Below are 23198 nucleotides of genomic sequence, written 5' to 3'. Positions count from 1 at the left end.
AAAATTCACAATTCGATTCGCTGTCTCATGACAACGACAGATGATTCAACCATCAGCGATATTCTATTTTTGCGATAACAAAATTAATGACGTCACGCTTAAAGACGCTTTAAGACATCGATTAAGACGCTTAATCGCCAAAATATGGCTTATATGTCTATGTATTCGAGCGAATAAGTCATGACGTCAGTCTTTAAGACGCTTTAAGCGGAACCTGGCGGTCTGTGGAGAGCGCCTGTGTCATAGAGTCATCTTGTCTCTGGCCTGTGTCGTCTTAAGCGGAAAGAGGTAATATAAAGAAGAAGGGAGAATATGTTGTTTATATCGAATTTGATTTGAATTCCTACTAGGGAAGAGTGCTTTTATTGCCAATAATGCAGTTTCTGCATTATCATTAAGAATAAATAAATATTTTTCAAATAATAGCCAAAGAACAGAAATTGAAAAATTCACAATTCGATTCGCTGTCTAATGACAACGACAGATGACTCAACCATCAGCGATATTCTATTTTTGCGACAACAAAATTAATGACGTCACGCTTAAAGACGCTTTAAGACATCGATTAAGACGCTTAATCGCCAAAATATGGCTATAATTTATTCATTATTAGACTATGATTTCATCACAGAACGCCTGAACTACTAATGTGTTCTGTGATGAAACTATAGTCTAATCATAGACATATAGACATGGACTGTGCCTTCCCTTTCTATCTATGCATGAAATACGGTCAAAAAAAGTGACAGAGAGAAACGCACGTCGGGAATGCATTGTCTCTTTCTAGAATTTTGATTGGTCCACACTCACCTCTATGTGAACAAAAAAGAGACAGGTAAATTCCCGACGATCATTTCTCTCTTTCTATAAAAAAAAGCCAATTTCATGCTGACATTGCTCAGTCCATAGCCATATTTTCGCGATTAAGACGCGTGAAGCGTCTTTAAGCGGTGCTATTCGAGCGAATAAGTCATGACGTCAGTCTTTAAGACGCTTCAAGCGGAACCTGGCGGTCTGTGGAGAGCGCCTGTGTCATAGAGTCATCTTGTCTCTGGCCTGTGTCGTCTTAAGCGAAAAGAGGTTATATAAAGAAGAAGTAAAGGGAGAATATGTTGTTTATATCGAATTTGATTTGAATTCCTACTAGGGAAGTGTGCTTTCATTGCCAATAAAGCAGTTTCTGCATTATCATTTAGAATAAATAAATATTTTTCAAATAATAGCCAAAGAACAGAAATTGAAAAATTCACAATTCGATTCGCTGTCTAATGACAACGACAGATGACTCAACCATCAGCGATATTCTATTTTTGCGACAACAAAATTAATGACGTCACGCTTAAAGACGCTTTAAGACATCGATTAAGACGCTTATTCGCCAAAATATGGCTCATGTCTCTATGTCTATGAGTCTAATAATGAATAAATTATTTATCTATGGATGAAACCATAAATATAATGCACGAGACACGAAAAAAACGCCTGAATAATGTCAAAACACACCTTGAAAATATAATATAAATTTTCTTTCATATCACTTCATATCAATTCCAAGATTTGTTGGACTGGGGTTTCAGATGCTACTTTGAATTTACCACAGGGCTTAATTATTCCAAATGCCTTAAAAAATATTCCAACTCCAACATTTCCAAATCAAAATTTAATAAAAAAAAAAAGATTATTCCATTTTGTGACTCTCATATCGAAATTGGAATAAAAATGCTCTGTGGTTGATCGAAACTTCTTAACACGAAGCCAAGAAACCAGAGGCTGCGTGTATCGAACACCAAGATGACGGGAATATTGGACCATTTTATGAATATTACTAAAATGTCGTAAATTATTGGAAGGCAACAGGCGGGAAATTTAAATTTACATCCTGACTCCTCTGCCTGCAGAGGGAGAGAGGGAGATACAGGCGGCAATTTTCTACTGGTGGCAGAAATTGAATTTCCACCGAAAATGCGGAAGTTTTATTACAGGAAAGATTGGTAATAAATGCAGGGTTTTTGGGTCATATACGGAAGCTTTTTCTCACTATCAGTTTATCGTCTTTATCAACACCAACAATATGATTTTTTTCTGAAGAAAAGAATTTGAACTTAACTTTTGGGAATTAAAATCACAAAATATTCAAATTGAATGTATTCGATATAATATTTGATTTTCGTTTGAAATATTAGAAACTTAATGATAAGATATTGGAGTAAGTCACTCAAAAATATAAGTTGAGGTGGCAATTTTCCAGAAAAATGATCAAAAAGTATTGAACCTTTGTTGATAGTTCAATGCCATTAACTCCGACCTTCACTGAGGTGAAATACTGACCAGGTCTGTCACCAGTTACAATATTGTCTATAGGATATTTACTAAAGTTGCGACAAAAGGCAGTAGTTGTTTCAGTTATTATATCCTGAAGAAACATTGGGTCAAATATGCACCTATTGCCTTCTGAGAAAGGGTGCCAAAAAGGGAAAATTTTCTCACAGATGTAGGCCAATAAATCCTCGTATTGTTGTAGCTCGAATAATAGACGAGATAATATCTTGTAAATACTATCGTATGCCATTCAAAGCATATCCTCTAACAATTCTGACTAGTAGATCAGTTTAGGTGAGTTAATTCTTCCTTTTCATAGAGTACTACACTACGATTATCAGGATAATATCAAAATGTTCAAAAATCCGATAGTGTTTTGTATTATTTCTGACCATTTTTCTCGAAACTGATTGGACTTGACGAATAAGATCAAGAGGGTTTTTTTTTTTGAAAAATACTGGAAAGTAAGGAGTCTCTTAAGAGGACCCATCATCAAAATGGGTAGCACTTTGACAAAGATCATGAAACACTTTTGTATCAAATTTATTGATTTTCGTACGACAAGAAATTCAAAACGAAATATGCCTTCAATGTTAAAAACAAAAACACGACATCACAAATCTCTGTAGATGTGCATATTGGATCTCAAGTTTATGCAAAAAATAATGTTTTGGACATCATCTCCCATATTTTTGACGCAACATCAGCAGACACACTGTAGGTATGTTTGCATACGTATATTTAACCTTACATCATTTTGATAAGAAAGTGTGTGAAACCACGAAAGATATGCTGGTATCTAGAGAAATTTATCAAGCAAAAACCAAGTTTCTTAGTGGAAATAGCTAGATCACGGTGTTCCCTCTGAAAACTACCCTGCACATAAAAAGTGTCTATGATTTGTACATACTTTTGGAAGATAATACAAATAATTTCTACTGAATGAAAATATTCCAACAACATGACCCATTTCAATGAGGAAATATTTGAGGCTGCCGAAATTTTTCCTGAAACCGCTCAACGGGCTGAATAAACTGCATCCCGTAAAAAATATAAGTACTGAACTTCTCTAGTTTGATCTCCGTTTGAACTGTACGGCCATCTTCCGTCGGAAGATATCAGAGATGCAGCCCACATCAAAAACTTCCGCCATGAACCGCCATCTATTCAACCATTCGGTCGATCCAATTATAACGAAATAGACCTTTGGTAAAAAACTGGAAGTATCTGGCAATACGAGTCAACATCGTTATTTCCAGATTTCCCAACTTGTGTTCCACCTGCTTTGATATTTCATATTTTCATGCGAACAATGTAGAAAAAAGAACAGTTCGATTTTCATCGTTAACTATCCTTTTCAATATCGTTACTTGGTTTTGAACATACTATAATACTACGAGGATGTATTGATATCTAGTTGGCCAAGACCAGTTCCATCCATAAAAAAAATATTGCGTTACCTTAACAACGAACAATAACTCATTAGAAGTGTCAGTGTGAAGTTTGAGGTCAAAAAAGTAAACCAGAGTTACGCAATGAATTAAAAGATATAAGATGTCCACCGAAATTGTGAAAATCGAGAAATTGCAGTATCTAGCCATCATCAAGTACCTGTATTTAAAAGGTTTAAGAGGTGAGCAGATTTACGAAGATATGCTTAATAACCTTGGTAATCAATGTCCTTCGTATGCAACCGTGAAAAATTTGACTGCAAGCTTCAAAAGAGGTAAATTTTCAATTGAAGATGATGACCGATCGGGAAGGCCAGTTTCTTTGTCAGTCCCCGAAAATATCGATACAGTTCATGACATGATTTTATCAAACCATCGAATTGGGCTAAAACGGATATCTGAAGCACTGAATATTTTATACGAACGCGTTCATCATATAGTTCACGTCAATTTGGACATGACAAAAGTTGCTGCAAAATGGATCCCCAAATGTTTGAATGTTGACCAAAAGCGTGCAAGGGTAGAAGCATCGCGTTCGATCTGCGCTCGATTTGAAAGCGATGTAGACTTCTTTAACCGAATTGTTACTATGGATGAGACGTGGGTACATTTCTACGATCCAGAAACAAAGCAACAATCGATGGAATGGCGACACTCTGGTTCTCCAAGACCTAAGAAGTTTCGTATCCAAAAATCTGCTGGAAAAGTTCTTGCTTCAGTTTTTTGGGATTGCCGTGGAGTTGTTTGGTTTGGTAGGCTAAGAATTTTTCAATATATCCTCGTATATCCACGTTTTTTTTTTCATAACAATTTATACATGCATTGAAAACCTGTCTGTGAAGTGAACATACTTCATACTGATTGTACTTCACATACATGCTATGCCTATTTCCTGGCTTTCCAGCCACAACCCTAGCAATCTTCATTAGGATAAAAATCGAGAAAACTGAAAATCAGTCAATTCAGATTTGTTCCAACTGGAATTCCCAGAGAAGTCATGATCGAAACTCAACTGTGAATCGATTTCGGGATCATTGTCTCTCATCAGTACAGTGTAGCGTTAAATATTCCAAACCTCACTTCCTCTGCAGACCAATTCATGGCTCCCAGATTCAACTACTACCTGCAGTCAACGAATAATGAATATATGTACAACAATTCGTTAAGCGACCGCAGGATAAATCAAGATGGTTCGCTCGCCAGGTGGCGCATCGTAATGGGAATTGAAATAATTTCTCAAAACGTCGCCCCGACTTCGATCCTCTGGTTCGAATATTTAACGCTACACTCCACTAAAGAGGGACAATGATCCCGAAACAGGTCTTCAGTTGTGTTTAGATATTTCGACTTTTCTGGGGTTTTCTACGCTCATTCGGGATTAGCTCGCATTATTGGAATTTGTTTTATTGGCCTTCATCCGCACTAAGTTAATGTCTGGGTATTATCAAAAACAAATCTCAGATTTAAATCAAAGTTGATTGTGAGAACGTGAAACAATATCTGCTAACAAAATTCTTAGAAACTCAAACGACAAGGATTTGCCTGGAACTGCAAAAATTATGAAACGAGAAGCAAAAAAAAAAAACAATTCAGAAATGAAAGACATTTGATTTCTTATGGAACTTACATTTGGTGGACAATATCGGTTAAAAAATTTGTGAACTCACTAAATTTTTGTGGAGCAGTATTGCTTATCCAATAGAAATTGAGCGTGTTTTATAAGTTTGTCGAACAATAACCAGCTCATCTTGGTGTTCAGATTTCCATATCATCGATCCAAGATTACCGTATTTGGTGGAGACTTGATGATACCACGATTATTCCGTCATGATATTCAATGGAATTCGAAAACACCCTTTCAGCAACGCAACCAGCCGGAAGTGAGAAATCCCATTTAACCATTATCCAACAAACTTCATACATCGAATTTTCACATAGATACCTATCGCGGATCCGACACACGTCAGTTACTGAATGAAAATGACATTTTTTTCCATCGGAAATAGCATCATATATACCGTCGATATTGAAGATGGTACAGGATAAAATCTGGAACATGTTGAATTTCTCCCTTCAAGCCGCTGTTATTGACAACCTCCGAAGATGAAAGGATGGGAAGAGGAAATAACGAGAAAATATGCAGATATCTTATGTCACCTAAGGACGACGGTACAAGATGAGATCTCGCATGAAAGATATTGATTTGAGTTTGTGAAAGTTCGTAGAGGCCTTCCTCGACCCCCGCGCCATAAATATGGAAATGCGAAACGATATATAAGTGTGAATTCCGGGATGAATTTCAGTTGTGCATTTTTCAAAGTTCGTTCCCATCGGGAAACTAGAGATATACTTATGTCATAAGTGGAGGAATACGCCCGCGTCTATAGCGAATTCAACACTCCGCTGCCTCTAAGTCAGGTAATATGAGAGTGGTTTGAATTTTTCATATGTGTGGGGAAAATCATTTTTCGTTATAACATCTGATGTACAATATACGGCAAATTCGACAGTTGAGTGAGATGGTAACCTTAGTAAAACTCGATATGATTCCCAAAACAACCGAATGTATTTTCAATAAGATTTTTCTCGAGGTGAAATCTTGACAAAGAGAAGTCTGTTTTCATCCCAACCGTCTTCAAGCAGAGCTGAATTCAATAATTGGAAACCATCCTGTATCTCTATGATGAAAAAGGGCTGATAAAAAACCACCAATGTCCGAATCATTCTCAGCAACAAAATCATGTGCATTTCTGTGACATAAAGTTGGGTTTTTATTCATAAAAAAATTGACATGAATTTTGGGAAGAGACTTCGCCACTAAAGCCAATTCAATACTTCCAAAATGAATACTGGAAATAATATTAAATCAAAACAAATTGATAAAACAGATAAAAATTCACATGCAGTATTCGAATAGTAAAAATATTTCAATATTTCTTGAGGTCAAAAGAACCACTTTTTTCCTATACCATTCTTTCAGAATCAGCTTGGGCTAAAAGATACAGGCTGAAGAAAACCCATTAAAAAAATGTTATTCTTAGTTCTATCCCATAAACGTTTTTATCGAATGAAATGAATTTCGAAATATATAGTTTTTCATTTACTTGATGAATCTTTTTCGAACACAAGATATCACCCACGACTTCCAGTTTACTCAGTATGACAGTTACGTAGCATAAAAATACGAAAAATTCGAAGAACCTAACTCTTGAAACTAAGTTGGATGCTATTTGATGAATATTTGAACGTTTTGTAAAATAAAAGTATTCTTCTATTTCGAGTAATTTGCTTGTTATTCTGAAGGGAATTTTATTTCTCCAAAGGTGGCATAGCTCATTGTGAAAACTCAAAATAGCTATATCTTTTTATCAGGGCCGAATCGGAAAAAAAATGGTATAGGAAAAGTGTTTCTTTTAACCTAGAGAATCTACTGTTAAAATATTCGTACTCTCGAATAATCCTAAACATTATGAATTGTTTGCTGGACTGAATGCAACATCCAAGTAATAAAAATTTAATGCTATGGTATGGATCTTTATATCTGAGTGAAAATGCAGATTTCGATAATGCAGGTAGTATTCAAATATCAAACAAATAGAACTGCACATTCAACATTTACTTGATATCAGTAGATGCTTTATACAGGGTGAGTCAACAATGCTAAATTGGTTGATATGTCTTAGACATTTTTGAGGGGAATGATTCAAACTTAGGCGGAATCGACTCTACTTAGGGCATAAACTAAATATGCTTTATAGGGTGGTCCGAGAGTGGTAAATCACTACCACCCAACCTTTTCAAATGAGAATGAATACCCAATTCTTATATTATATTCTCTATCCAAATGAAATTCTGATTTCGAAATATCCCAATTTCATCATTCATCTGTGTGCCTTTTGACGAAGGCTAAACTAGAGATCCTATCTTGAAAATCGTTCGAGATAAATGTTTGATTTCTTTTAAACTGAATTCCCGAATAGTTCTCAGCTTTTTTCGAATGGCAGGCCCTGTAATTTTTTTTTTTTGGATACCCTTGTAGGTGGTTTTAATTTATATAGAAACATTTCGAGCCTTAAATGAATTTTAGAAATGTCCAGGGCAAGCCATTTGAAGAAATGAACTTATTGACATTTCTTAAAGATCATTTTCGAAAAATCAGAGGTTATTTCGGACCACCAGTTGGTAGATCAAATTTTTCAAAAATGACCTATAAAAAATTCCAATAACTCTATTTTTTCGAATGGCAAAACATTTCAGGACTAAAATGAATATTAGAAATGTTCAGGACAAGCCACTTGACAGTGGACAGTTCTTGAAGGTTATTCTGAAAAAATTGCAATGTCTTTCGGACCATCTGTACAGTAATACGAAAATCTGAAAACTTGAAAACTCATAGGGAATTTAGTTAAATCAGAATTTCATGTAGATTCAGAATATGATATAGAAATTGGGTGTAATCAGTTGAAAAAGCATGATGGCACATATCGTGTTCCACCACTTACGGATCATACAAAATAATTTTAGATTATGCGCCTAGTAGAGTCTATTCTCCTCTCGATTCTCCTACTCCAAATGACCCACCTGTATTTTTAAAGGAATTTGACCCATAAATGTGAACTTTGGACTCTGTTTTGCTTCCTAGTAACCATTAAGGGGATATAATACGTCAAAAATCTCCATTCAAAAAGGCATTCACTAGTTCTTAATTTACGCTTTCAATTTCTTACGTAAAGCCTTGATTTTTTTTAAATTGACGTCTTGATGTCACCCCGTCCCTTTTTTCCAATTTAGTTGTTTTTTTAATGCGAAAAAAAACTTGAACTTTTAGTGTCAATAAAACTTGTTTTCACAATCGTTTTTCGACGGTTTTTCGAGATATTTCGATCAAAATAACGACGGGGTTATTTTCATAGCGATGATATAATATGCAAAAATTAGGCTGAAATTCAGGAATAACTGAAAATTATTCAATATTCCTAATTAACCTCTAACGTGGTGATTTCTACTTTTCAACTGACTCAGTACGTAATTCAGGTTATTGCTCAAAGATGTGACACATTTTCGTATTTGTGGTAGCATCCGTAAAGCAACCAATGTCGATAGTCTTGATCTCGATTCTTATGTACCTACTACTTCCCCTTAAACACACTGTGCTTTAATCTTAATATTTCGCACTCTATTTAGTTCACAGTACCTACAATGATGAAGATATGATAAAAACAGTTGTGAGAACAGGCGCAGTTGAGAGGTCAGATGGGGGCACAATAGACCTTGAGGTCGCAGTCACCCCCTTCACCATGTAACCCCCTTATCAAACTAAAACTATAAGATAAAAATAAAAGTTTTGGATGGACGTTACTTTTACCAATCTTGCGAACATCATCGTGGTATAGAAAACCTCTTTACGGTTCGTTTCCATAGCGGCTTTTCCAAGAAATTGTGGAAATAGACCAATCAAATAAACCCAATTCCAGTATCCAATCGTAATCGGATTAATGAATCATCCTCGATGAAAAACCGACAAACAGCCGAGATCCCGAAAACATATTCTGGATATTCGTCTCTCCTGATTCGGATCATGGCCGTCCTCCACCGCCCGTGAGTCCCTACAATTTCAGAAAGGTAAAGATGACGGAAATTCGATAGGAAGCGGAGGCAAACCAATACAATTATTCTAGTTTCCTGGGCGCGAGCACCGCCAACGTGGATTCTTTCCGTGCCGATTTATTTATAGCGAGCTCATGCACAATACGGGGTAGCGACGCGGGGAGTCACGTGTTGCTAAAGGTGAATTTCATCCCCTTTTGGCCTTTTAGGACGGAATCATCCGGGGCAGGGCTGTAGCCAGGAGTTTCTAACGAGGAGAAACATCGATGTTTTGATGTCACGGTTTAGTAGAAAGTAGAAAATATACCTCTAGTTAGCTGCGCTGAACTGCTCTGAACAACTCGATGATGGAACTGCTACTTATACAGGGTGCATTTACTTAAAAGTGAGGCCTTTTTTAACAGGAGGTACAACTGGCGTTTCACCAAAAATCACCTAAATAAAACATTCAAAATGACAAGTTTGAAAAAAAATAGATCGTATACGAGGATGTATTGATATCGGGTTAGCCTAGACCAGTTCCATGCATAAAAAAATATTGCGTTACTATAGCAACGAACATTAACTCATTAAAAGTGTCGGTGTGAAATTTGAGGTCAAAAAAGTAAACCAGAGTTACGCAACAAATTAAAAGAAAAAAGATGTCCACCGAAATTGTGAAAATCGAAAAATTGGAGTATCGAGCCATCATCAAGTACCTGTAAAAGGGTTAAGAGGTAAGCAGATTTACGAAGATGTGCTTAATATCCTTGGTGATCAATGTCCTTCGTATGCAACTGTGAAAAATTGGACTGCAAGTTTCAAAAGAGGTGAATTTTCCATTGAGGATGATGACCGATCGGGAAGGCCAGTTTCTGTGTCGGTCCCCGATAATATCGATGGAGTTCATGACATGATTTGATCAGACCGTCGAATTGGGCTAGAACGGATATCTTAAGCACCGAATATTTCATACGAATGTGTTCATCATATAGTTCACGACAATTTGGACATGAGAAAAATTGCTGCAAAATAGGTCCCCAAATGTTTGAATGTTGACCAAAAGCGTGCAAGGGTAGAAATCGCGTTCGATCTGTGCTCGATTTGAAAACGATGTAGACTTCTTAAATCGCATTGTTACTATGGATACGACTTGGGTACATTTCTACGATCCAGAAACAAAGCAAATATCTTTGAGAAGCACTAAATTGACTAAAACCATTGATTATTAACCTCAAATTGAATACTCAAAGCTAAAACATAAAATGTACCGAGCGATGTTCACCGATGTTGAAGTTTCCAAGCCTGGTTTCCCTGATGATATGAAATATGATATGAAAGAAACATCAGCATTTTTCTACACCCCTCAACCTTACTTAATATGTCAGTGGGAATTTTATCATGAAAGCAGTAGTTTGTGGCTCGGTCGATTCAAAACTTTTTCAGGTAGAAATCGACAAACAAATATAACAGGTATCCTTCTCTGTCAAAGATCAGGTTTATTTAGGAAACCGTATTTCATCGTTTCGGAAAATGAACTCGACTAAAATTCCGACCCGAACACAACAATTCCATAACAAGGTTTTGTTTACAGGAAAGTTGAAATTGAGGGCTGCATTCTTAGAACTTCCGCCATAATGTATAGCCGAAGTTTTAATTGGGATAGGGCAATTCTAGTCGCGTGTTTCTTCTCCCGTTGATAACGGATACACAACGACGTATAAAAACGGTATGTGCTTATACGATGAACAGGACTCCGAACAGTCGGTTTTAATGATTATATAGAGCAGGGTTTCGGAAACACAGAAAGTAATATCTTCTATATCAAATGTTCCGCAAAAACATGCTCGAATATATAGATTTTTATTTAGAGTTACGCAACTTTTTATGTATGATACAATTATTTGAAATGGTATTACACAATATGTATTTATCTATTACGGAATATACACTATAGTGATAGAGGGTGAGCCTCTGATTTGTAGATATATCCTAACAGCAGATGTTTGTGGTAAAAGACACTTTTTTCCTTTACCATTTTTTTTCGATTCGTCCTAGATGAAAAGATATAGCCATTTTAAGTATTATAATGAGCTGTACTATAGATGTACAAACAAAATTCCCAACAGAATAACAAGCTAAATCAATGAACCTACACATACCTGTGGATCTTTTAAATAGGGCTACATTCAGCCAAAATTTTTCGAATTTAACAGATATATTTTTATTTTTGAATATCAATTTACAAGAAAATATGATTTTAATTTCTATTTTCCAAAATGGTTAAATATTCATTTGTGAGCGTTCAACTCATTTTTTAAGAATTGGCATTGAATTTTTGGTATTTTTATGGTCATACTGAAGAAACTGAAAGATGTTGGCGGAATTTTATGTTCGGAGAAGATTCATCCAGTCATTGTGGAAATCATTTCATTCGATAACATCGTTTCTGAAATATAAACCAAAATTACCTTTTTGCATAGATTTTCAACGTATCTTTTCAACCGAGCTGAATTGAAAAAAATAGAAAAGGAAGAAAGTGTTTCTTTCGACCTGAAGAATATTCTGTCAAAATATTTGTACAAGTATATAAATATATTTAAAATTTACAGAAAGAACTTTTCGATGCCACGGAAAAATACAGGGTGTTTCTGTATTGATGCGAAAGATATCAAAGGGTGATGCTTAAGAAAAAATTGAGGGGGTCTTTCATATAACTTTTTGTCAACATCCTTTTTTTCTCCAAGTTACAACCCTTTAAAATTCGTTAAAAAAAGTTGTTTTTATTCAATATATTCACTTTGAAATCAGAAGAAAATCTGGACAACACAACTATTTGTCATATGACTTCATTCGACAGCAGCTTACTCTATTTTTTTAAATAAATACTAACCTCTCTCTGAATTTATGAGGAAAAAGTTTGAATAGTATTTTATTATTTTGTAATCAAACTAACAACTTTATGATGAAAAGTCACGACATAAAAAAGTTGCAGATTGAGTCTGTCTTTTTAAATCAATTTTCAAATAGGAAAATATAGGCGCATTAATAATTTCAGATGCAAAATATTAAACGGGTTGATTTTTTCAGCCTCTTGTGATTACATTTCAGGGTAACAAAAACACTCAGTCAGTTATCTGCCAAATTTCATTGTACTAAATTTTTCCAAAGTGGATATATTGAATAAGGACAATTTTTTTGACCTAATTTCAAAGGGCTGTAACTTGGAGGGAAAAGGGTGTTGAACAAAAAGTTATATGAAAGACACCCCTTAAATTTTGCTGACGAATCACCCATTGAAATCTTTCGCATCAATTCAGAAACACCCTGTATATTTTTCAATATGCAGAAATAGTCAGTCTTGTTTTTTATATATTGCCAACGAATCCTTTTATCCTCCTGCTCTATAAGTCCTTGAATTTCTATCATTACCCCTCCAGATAAGTAGAAATAGGAGTTATCCGCATTGTAATATTTCTCTTTGCTGGTGATTTGTAATTCGTTGCTCATAAGTTATTGTAATGATTCTTTTTCCTGGGATTGCAGCATCAAGTTCAATTGTGAACTCTTTTTTTCTTACTCGAGCTTTCAAGATTTATATATATATATATACATCTCTATATCAGGAATATAATGTAATTTTTTGCATTTTAGTTTTCGCGAACTTTTCCAACCATAATTCTTTCAGTACCGCATAAGCCAATATTCCTACGAGATTTCGAGGCATAAAATCAGTCCTTACATTCTATATTCCAATCAACCCCCCGTCGTCTTTAATATTCATTTCAACAAAGCGAAATCCCGGTTATCAGCGGGTTAAATATAAATGAAATTAATCCATTCTGCTCGAGATGTGACTTCGGGCGATTGTAGTGGATTAAGAGCTCTCAGAAAACGGCTTTATCGTCGAGAAATATTCACGAGTACTTTCCTCGAGAAAGATTGGGCAATATTCGATCCGGAAAAATCCCTAACCAATCGAAAGAACCAATACAATCTTCATTTAACCTTCATTCCGGTTTGGACACTTGAACTGAATTATAAACGAGGTCGAAAATTTCCACTAGCTATTTTATTTATTCACATCTATAAGAGGAGTTTATACCACAAGACGTAAGGGGGGAAATACTACCAAAATGTGGGGTGTTGTCAGAACACTCGAACGATCAGTAGAAGTTACGAATATTACATTAGTTTGCACTTTATATCAGTAGGTTCCGAATTGTGGCGAATGGCAAGAGTTTTCGAGAAATTTTTGTATGTGGAAACTCTTTAAAAAAATCGTTTCACCTCGGAAAGTGAATAACATGAATGAACAATTGTTCTTCAATGAAAAACTTTTTCGAATTTTTTTCCATTTGACGAATAAAAAAAGATAGAAAAGTAGCAGCAGTGCACCAAAGTGGGAACCTAACAACTGCCTCCTTTGCAATCCAGTCTCAAAGTCGAGATTTATTATCATTACAGGATATAAAACATGGTTAAAGTTGATAAAGAATCGCATACAGTTGAAATAATTCATGACATAAGAAACAGTCAGAACCATTTACGACCACAGACACTCAGATAGCAACCATGTGCTAACAACTGTAAAGGAATATTTTGCGATTTCTTAAAAATCCCACGCCTCGTCGCCATATCAAAATGTCCAAAGACTGCGATATCGCCGTTCCTCTGGGAACATTCCTTACAATCGAATATGGCTCATTGATGACGTTATGTTCGGAAACGTGAATGCCATGTGGAACGTTGCTCTAACCACTGGAAAATAGGCTACGCTCAGTTTGACAATCCCTATCCGGAATAACAACAGCGGTTCAGAACTAATTTCACGAGGTTTCGGAGAAGGCTAGAGGTTATTGTGTTTTCTAGCGGTTTTATCGATATTCGTTAGTTGGCCGTGGTGTATTTTCAGTTGTTTGGATGCAACGCTCGTGGAAAGCCACGTACTTTTGTTGAGGAGCGTTCATAAACAAATTTTAATTTTTCTCCTCTAGGCCCTTGAAATGGTTGTGTTTCCAGAGCTAGAAGGGAGTTGATGGGGTCATAAAGAAAAATTGTGTTAGTAGGATTATAATACTGTTGTACAGGGTGCCCCAAATGCGATGTACAGGAAGGGAATCTTCACAGAAAAAAAAAAGAATGCTGAAAACCGTAGCCTTCTACAATCCTTTTTTTTGAGTTATTGGCAAAAATTGAGATTTTGACCATTTCGAAAAGTTCTCAACTTTTTTGTCTTTGAAGTTACAGATCTGAAACTTGAACTTTCTGCAGCCACTTTTATACGTAGAGTCTACTGACAAAAGATTTTTTCCAATTCAAAAATATCAAATTCAATAAAAGTTTGCATTTAAAAAAACGAAAGTTTGCCTAATGATTCGAAATGAAAAAATATTTTCAGCTCGTTAGTGGACTCTATGTGAAAAAGTGCCTGTAGCACGTTTCAGATCTGTAACTGCAAAGACAAAAAAGTTATGAGAACTTTTCGAAATAGTCAAAGTATCATTTTTTTCTAATAACTCAAAAACGAAGGATCCTAGAAGACTATGGTTTTCAGCATTCTTTGCGTCATCAGTTTTGCTCTGGCAAATCTAGTTTCCGAGATCCTCTGCAGCTAAAAAAAAATCCACATATTCAGTTACCATTAGGTACAATTTCAGAAGAGTATAGATGAAGTATTTGATTATTGATTTTCATCTGTTTGATTTAGGATTAGTTTATGATGGTCTGCGTCCTTTCAGGCTTTTCTATCCAAACTTTATTTTTCTTGTTTCACATAGGGCCTGTTCCGATATTGCTGGTAGTACTGGCCCGCAATCGAATAACAATAGAACTCGAACGACTGGGCCAATAGGCATCGTTTCTGAAATACTGACTGTACTGTTCAGGAATATCGGAACAGACGGATAGACGTTTGCTAAATCAAAGCAATCTTCCGAACGTGACTGCAAATTTCAACAAGTACAAACGACAAAAAAATAAATTCTTGAAAAATAATGTAAACATTTTTCAAATATGCTATAATAATTCAATATTCATAGTCCTATCAACCCTCAACAATATTTGAAAAATAATGTTGTTGATAATCACTTTATTTCAGCATTTAAAAATAGAAAAGACTGATGTAAAACCAAAGGAATGTTTTGACAAGCGTTGTAACCTCACATTTTCGTCCCATACAAAGGTGAATATGTCAAATTTCCAAGGCCAACCGACTGCTTTTAAATATTACTCCTGTATGTGCTGCATGTAGTTAGTTCATGATTTTTAATTATAGTTATCAGTTACAATGGACGGCAATAATCGAGCAAAAAGCAGCAATAAATACAATTAGATGCAATTTATTAAATGCGTATGTGGACACAGCTCCGATTAATATCAAATTTCCACGTGTTCTAGTGCATCAAATTACCCAACAGTTTCCGTTAATCTCCCTTGTGAATATGGTATGAAAACATATTCGCGTTCGCAGTATGGCATCATCAACGTAATAAAAAAAAACTATTTCATTTCCAGGGTGGGGTCGTATTATCGTGGTTTGTGACGCTGTTCGTAGGGGCCGAGAAAATACAGTTTCACGTTATTAACAGACTGGCAGCGGAAATTCAATTCGAATTATCCTCTAGTTTTTCGTGTTCCTATTTTTATCGGATTATGTACGGACGGGACTAATGAAAATCGTGCCATTTATTCACACAGCATTGGAATCATGCGTGAACTATACATTAACGAACTTTTTCGGGAGATCGATAATAATAATTATTCAATTGCTGACACGCCAGACTGCACGAAAGGATCCTGGCATCAGCATGTTGTTTTTTTGGAAAACTTACTTGAATTACTTTAATCTCATTTAGATAGGTATATATATTATATTGTATTACTGTATTTGGCTTTATAGGGCCATCTAAGAAAAAGCTGATCAATGTATAATAATGCACTCAAACATATTTAATCCAATGATTTCCATACTATTTTGTACCTCCTTGAGTTTTTCTTTGGTAGAGTTTGATTAGAGTAGGTATAAACTGTGTTGCTTCACAGTGATTTTTTGATAGCTTTAGAATTTAAGGTCACTAATCATCATCCCCGATATTTTTAAATAACTAGGACAATAGTAAAATACAGGGTGTCTGTAAACAAATGCGAAGGACTTGGGGAGATGATTCCTCGATGAAAATAAACAGGGGTAGTTCCTATAATTTTTTTCGAAATCGACCTCTCTTCCAAGATACAGCCTTTAGAAGGTGATTACGAGTTGAAAGTTTTTAATTTTTATTACGGGTTCTAAAAAACACTGAGTCATAAAACTAACAGTTGTTTTTAGATCTCATAACTTTGTTAGGGGTTAAAAATAACAACATGTATTTTACCGGGAGGTAGTGATTCTATGGAACACTTATACGATGAAATGGAATGAACAGTGATCAGAGCTGCTTTTGAGTTTTTATTTATACCGAGAAAAGTATCGACTGTATCGAAATTTTGCAAGAGACTTTTTTTCCCAAGAATTGAATGGGAAACCATTTTTTATTTTTCGAAAATCTATCTCACGAAAACAATTTCTGAAAAAAAATCATAAGGGATTGTTAATTTCAACCCCTGATAATATAGTTATGAGATCTAAAAAAACTGTGTAAAATCTTCTTATTGCTTCATATTATGTATAGTTTTATGAGTCAGTGTTTCTTAGAACCCGTAAAAAAAATAAAAAACTTTAACTCGTCATCACCTTCCAAAGGCTGTATCTTGGAAGGGATGTCGATTTCGAAAATTTTTTATAGCAACTACCCCTGCTTATTTTCATCGAGGAATCATCTCCCTAAGTCCTTCGCATTTGTTTACAGACACCCTGTATATATTATACATTTCTGTATCTGGATTTAAAGGGCACTTTTAAGAAAAAGCTGATCGGTAAATGTATTTTATTCCTCTTTGAGTTTTTCTTTGGTGAAGTTTGATTAGAGTAAGTATAAACTGTGTTGAGGATATTGCTCCACAGTGATTTTCTGATAGCTTTAGAATTTAAGGTCACTATTGATTATTCTCGAAATTAGGATATTTTTTAATAATAATAATGATAATTTTATTCTTCCCTCAGACAAAGTACATTTGTATAGGAAACGTCAAAGAAACCAATTGCTCCAATTAAGAAAACAATAAAATAAAAGGAAACTCTATATAAGAAATGTAACAAAACAACGATGCAGAAGAGAGTGCACCCTACTCCATGATTGCCTGACAATATTCATTCACATCATGATCATAGAAGCACCTTTCAAGTAGCAAGGTAAGAGGTAAGTAGAACAACAATAAAATATAACTGAAAAAACAATAAATGTATAAGAAAGTCAATAAATTTTCAACGAATACCTCTTGACATTCCATTTTTGAACCGCTTGAATAATTTCATTGAGTTGAAGCAGATTCTCCCAATTTTCTAAGTATAGTTGATGTGTGTTTTTGTTAAATATCCTTTTAACGATAACGACAAACAATAAGAATTTGATATTCGGCACGCCTGTGTAACCCTTCAGAGAGAGTAATAAAAATTAGGAATGACATCAGAAAGAACTCACTGTCTTTGATTCACTGAATTTATTTCCAATTAAAAAAACTGGTACAAAGTTATGCTTTTCTGACAAAAATATCTTGCAAAGGAGACGGAGAATACGTTTCGGAAATTTCCCCTTTAAGATCAGTCACCGTGAAATGCAAGAATGATGGCAGAAAATATTGAGGAACTAGTGGACTCATTTTGGGAATATCGTATCGCATGTCAGGAGGGTTCGTTTCACATGATGTTCCGTCATCCCCCTTATTGAATATTTGTGTTTTAGAATTTCCAGACAAACTTCGATTCGTTATTCAATCAGTCAACATTAAAAGCTTCCTGGAACGTATGTTTCCTCGACCATTTTACTACAATAATTTGATGATATACTCGACAGTCTTATAGCAAAACGGTTCTGAAGAAAATATACAGGGTTTAAAAGAATATTTGAGAAAAAAACTAAATGGTGATCCCGTGACGAAAAATTTGCACATTTCATTTTTTTTTTTGAGCAGCCCCTGCTCAGATATAGTTCTCTAAAGATGGCAGCTAAAAAGCTGCCATCATTAACGAACTGAATTCGCAAGCCAAGAGACTCCACTGTATAATTCAGTACCAATAGATTTATGTTCCTCTGAATCGAATCTTGATTGCTATTATTCAACCTCTCAGACGATTTGCATACATTTATGGCCAATTCCTGGCCTCTGCATACAGTCATTAATATTACTACTTTTTCCACTCCGCATCTCTGGAAGTATCAATGAAAGTACTACGATAGAAGTCGATGAACCGAACAAGATTCCAATGTATGCGCTGTAAATATATCACAGCGGAGAAACCGGTCCATTAACGACAATTTATGCGAATACAATATCATTTTATGGATAATCTCCTTTCCTGGACAAGCGATTCCAGATTTTATAATAGCAAATAAAACTAGTAACTTGTGGTCACTCACCTCTCTGATCTCTTTAATTTTCTGTCCGCTTTTGCCAATTACACATCCTGCCTGACTTCTGTGGATCAGCATACGTAAGTCCAATTCTTTCGAGCTTGATCCCGAATGCTGAAAACAGAAAATAAATTAGTTGAGCTGAAAATTCTAGGCATTTGAGTTGGTTGAGAGCCAATCCGGTCGTAAATTCCGTGTGAATTCTATGGAGAATAGCAGGGCTTGGATTCTCAAGTGTTTACTGGATTAGTACTAAATTGACCAATGAAATATATCCATGAATGCTTTCATTAGCACAATTTGGTGATGTCGTAGGCAAGGAATTCAAAAATAATCAGGAATGATTTAATGTGTGATCCGCTTATGTAGTAGAATGTTATAATAAATTATGGTGGGCTTCCATTTTCCGTGAGCTTTTGAGTGAAACAGGGTAAATATTTCCATTGGTTGCTGCTAAGGGGTTGAAGAAAAACCCTGTACTATTCTGTATTGAGTTTGTGGGTTGCTGCAGTAAAACTTCACAGTTGAATAATTAATCAGTTCGTAAAATTTGCAGTTTTCGATTTTTGATACTACAATTCAGCCAACTTTCTTGCGAATCTTAAAATGATGTTGTTATATATCAGTCATTTGACTTGTTATCACTAAGCTAATGATTTTGTTTCTCATTTTCAATCGAAAAGCGTAAAATGTGTGTTACAACTTAAAATAAATCCGTTCAGTTACTTCATCATCAATGTCAATAAAAATAATAATTGATTTGATATCAAAATTAGTTTTCTTTCATCATCTCCCTCTCTTTCGCAATTCAAGCAAACAAATTAATATTGTTTGATTTTCCGCTCTACGGCGTTCGGGCTGACAAATGTATAAATAAAGAAAAATTGCCCACTCAATATGAAAATGCGGATTTATTCGGAGAACTGAAAATATCATTGTGAATGGCTGTGCCATGGAGTCGCAAGGTTATTCACCTCAATTTTCACGTGATATACAGATATCACGTATCGTATACAGATACGAAGACGTCATAGTTTGCGCGACAACCTATCATTTGAAGGATCTTATTGTTTGGGACAGGAATATAGAGAAAAAAAATATAGAGTTGAAAACGATCAGAATTATGGTAATATCGCTGAATTCTGATTGCATGGATGAGCAAGTTTCACGAATCACTTGTTTGCGACTACTAGAGTGATGCGAGAATGCCTGAAAATTGTTTAATTTTCAAAGATTTTTGGGCCCCTGCACTGAAACACTAAGATTTTGAGGAGAAAAAAAAATTCTTAAATACAGAATCCAGAGTTTTCCCAAAATAATATTGTTTAGTTTGTTCAATGAGTATTAGGAACTAGAAGAAATTTTTGTTAATTTATAAGAAATTTATTCATCATACTTGCTGTGTTAGGAAATTTTGGATGGCATGGAAAGATAATAAATAATAGAAAGTTGTCAGTCAGAAATATTTTTTGAGAAGAGTCACTCCTTCAATAGAATAATTGAAATAATTTGCTTTTTATAAGTTACGATTCCGTTGATTGTAATACCAAATGAATTTATAATATAAAATAAATATAAAAAAAAATAAAAAAAAAATATAGCATCGACAGAAAAATATGATTTTCCTGTTGTAGCCAGATGAAATATAACATTTTTCTTTTGGACCACTTTAAAATACTATTTTGAAATGGAAGACAATTATATTAAATATTGTGTGCGTTTAATAAGTAGATATATTCAAATTGAGAAATCCTGATCTAACTTTAATTGAAACAAAATTTAAGTTGTTTCATATAATTTTTTCTTTCAAACTCCATTTTCCAGAGTGACTGCCCTTTGAATAGGTATGGGGGAAAATTTCTGTTTTAATGAAACATCTTCTGTATGAAAAGAATTTATTTTGACAGTTAAGCAAAGCTAATTATATGAGTTTCTGAAATTTTTTCCATGATTCTACCATGGCATTTCATCATACAATATTCTGCGTCATAATTTGGAGGCTTCAATATTTTTAAAAACCATGACTAACTTTATTGGGTTCTAACTGTATCTATTAAATTGTGAGTTTGATACAAAAAAATCAACGGATATGTTGATGGAACAATTTCCACAGAATTATATAGAGAAATGATTAAGGAGAATGGAACTTAGCGTAAGAACACTTTTTCTAAAGCCTAAATGTTATACTGAAAGGGTGAGGAAATCAACCCCTAAAATATTTTCCTAATTTAAGAATTGATTCCAGAAAAAAAAATTGGGTCTTTACGAAAATTGTGAGTGAAATTAAAAAACAAGAGATATTACTCCTATCACTGTAAATTAATTAATAGGATCTGATTTTTCTACCCCAACTTTGGAATCGAAAAAACAGTTAGCGACACTAGTTTAGCGATATTTATCTGCAGAAGTTCATTCTTATGGATTGCTCCATAGGAGACCTTTGATAAAAACTAAATTTCTCCCTCAATTTCGAAGGCAGTAACTCAGAGATTGAAGAGCGCAGAACAATAATTACCTATATGAAAGACCTCCCTCAATATTCATTTTTCAGAAACAGCTGGTAAATACTAATTCCTTTTGCTCATCCCGAACATACATAAGGAATAATAAACGAAAACGATGAGACCTCATGAAAGAATCACTCATCAGCTGAATACTCGCCACATATCCACCAAATCCCTAAAAACCCAACATCATCCATATCAATCAAATACAAATCGCCATATTTCACCGAACGACAAATCCAAGCTCATCGATCGATACCCCCGAAAAGGCGACCCTTTTAATCGCATCCATTTCGCGCTCGTGAAAAACCGCTGAAAATTTTCCCCGCGCAAATTTTCCGATAATCCCAACCGTCGAAGAACACAAACCGAACTTGTCGCAGGAAGTTTCGGTCCTTGGAAGAGCCCTAATTTCCGCTACGGAGTTATTCAAACAATTTAGGACCGGAAGGCAAGCATCCCGGCCGACACTCTTCGCAAACATCTTTTCTTTCCATTTGAATTTTTCGGTTGCGGGGGCAGGGAAAATCCTACCGAAGAACAGCGTTTTTTGTTGGTATCACTATGCTCACGAAAAATAGTGAATACGGATTCGAATGGAATAGATACATATGTTTTTGTCCAATAACAATTCTACATACTTAACCAATCTGAGAGTAACTTAAAAGAAAAAAACGCTCAATAATTAGCTTTGGCGGGTTCATATTTTTGTAGGTTTAGGTCAGAGTATCTCTCACTGTTTGCTTATGTCTGCTTATAATACAAGAACCGCCAAAGGATGACCTGAATGAAAATATTTTTGCTCTACGAGGATGTATTGATATCTAGTCAGCCTAGACCAGTTCCATGCATAAAAAAATGTTGCTTTACCATAACAACGAACAATAACCATTAGAAGTGTCAGTGTGAAGTTTGAGGTCAAAAAAGTAAACTAGAGTTACGCAATAAATCAAAAGAAAGAAGATGTCCACCGAAATTGTGAAAATCGAAAAATTGGAGTATCGAGCCATCATCAAGTACCTGTATTTGAAAGGGTTAAGAGGTAAGCGGATTTACGAAGATATGCTTAATACCCTTGGTGATCAATATCCCACGTATGCGACCGAGAAAAATGGGACTGCAAGCTTCAAAAGAGGTAAATTTTCCATTGAAGTGGATGACCGATCGGGAAGGCCAGTTTCTGTGTCAGTCCAAGAAAATATCGATGCAGTCCATGACATGATTTTATCAGACCGCTGAGTTGGGCTAAAACGTAAAACTGAAGCTCTGAATATTTCATATGAGCGCGTTCAGAGGAAAAGTGGTATAAGTCACAAATTCCGATTTTTGAGTTATACCGATATTTGGGTACCAAAGGTTGCATATTATTCTTCTTATGAGTGGTATGAGTCAAATCGTCATTTTGACCGAGTTATACCCATTTAATGTTTTTCCTCTTAACAAAATTTTCCATACCTATCAATGCCTTTGGTACCCAAATATCGGTATAACTCAAAAATCGGAATTTGTGACTTATACCACTTTTCCTCTGACCAGCTCATATAGTTAACGTCAATTTGGACATGAGAAAAATTGCTGCAAAATGGATCCCCAAATGTTTGAATGTTGACCAAAAGCGTGTAGGGGTAGAAGCATCGCGTTCGATCTGTGCTCTATTCGAAAACGATGTACACTTCTTAAATCGAATTGTTACTATGGACGAGACTTGGGTACATTTCTACGATTCAGAAACAAAGCAACAATCGATAAAATGGCGACACTCTAGTTCTCCAAGACCAAAGAAGTTTCGTGTCCAAAAATCTGCTGGAAGTTCTTGCTTCAGTTTTTTG

At 35.1% G+C, this 23198-nt stretch overlaps 1 protein-coding gene across 3 annotated transcripts in view; it reads right to left on the bottom strand.

The window, feature by feature from the left end:
* LOC123306396 (heterogeneous nuclear ribonucleoprotein K) overlaps positions 1 to 23198 on the bottom strand; it is a 207029-nt gene that overhangs the window by 24327 nt on the left and 159504 nt on the right. For all 3 annotated transcript variants that reach the window (XM_044888377.1, XM_044888375.1, XM_044888376.1), the window contains one exon: positions 18872 to 18979. In XM_044888377.1, the coding sequence (XP_044744312.1) occupies positions 18872 to 18979 (108 nt within the window). The remainder of the gene's footprint in view (positions 1 to 18871; positions 18980 to 23198) is intronic.

This window comes from Coccinella septempunctata, chromosome 2, assembly GCF_907165205.1.
Source record: "Coccinella septempunctata chromosome 2, icCocSept1.1, whole genome shotgun sequence".
In the NCBI taxonomy this organism is placed as follows: Eukaryota; Metazoa; Arthropoda; class Insecta; order Coleoptera; family Coccinellidae; genus Coccinella; species Coccinella septempunctata.
The sequence above is the reverse complement of the archived record's forward strand: the minus strand, read 5'-3'. Positions and strand labels throughout refer to the sequence as shown.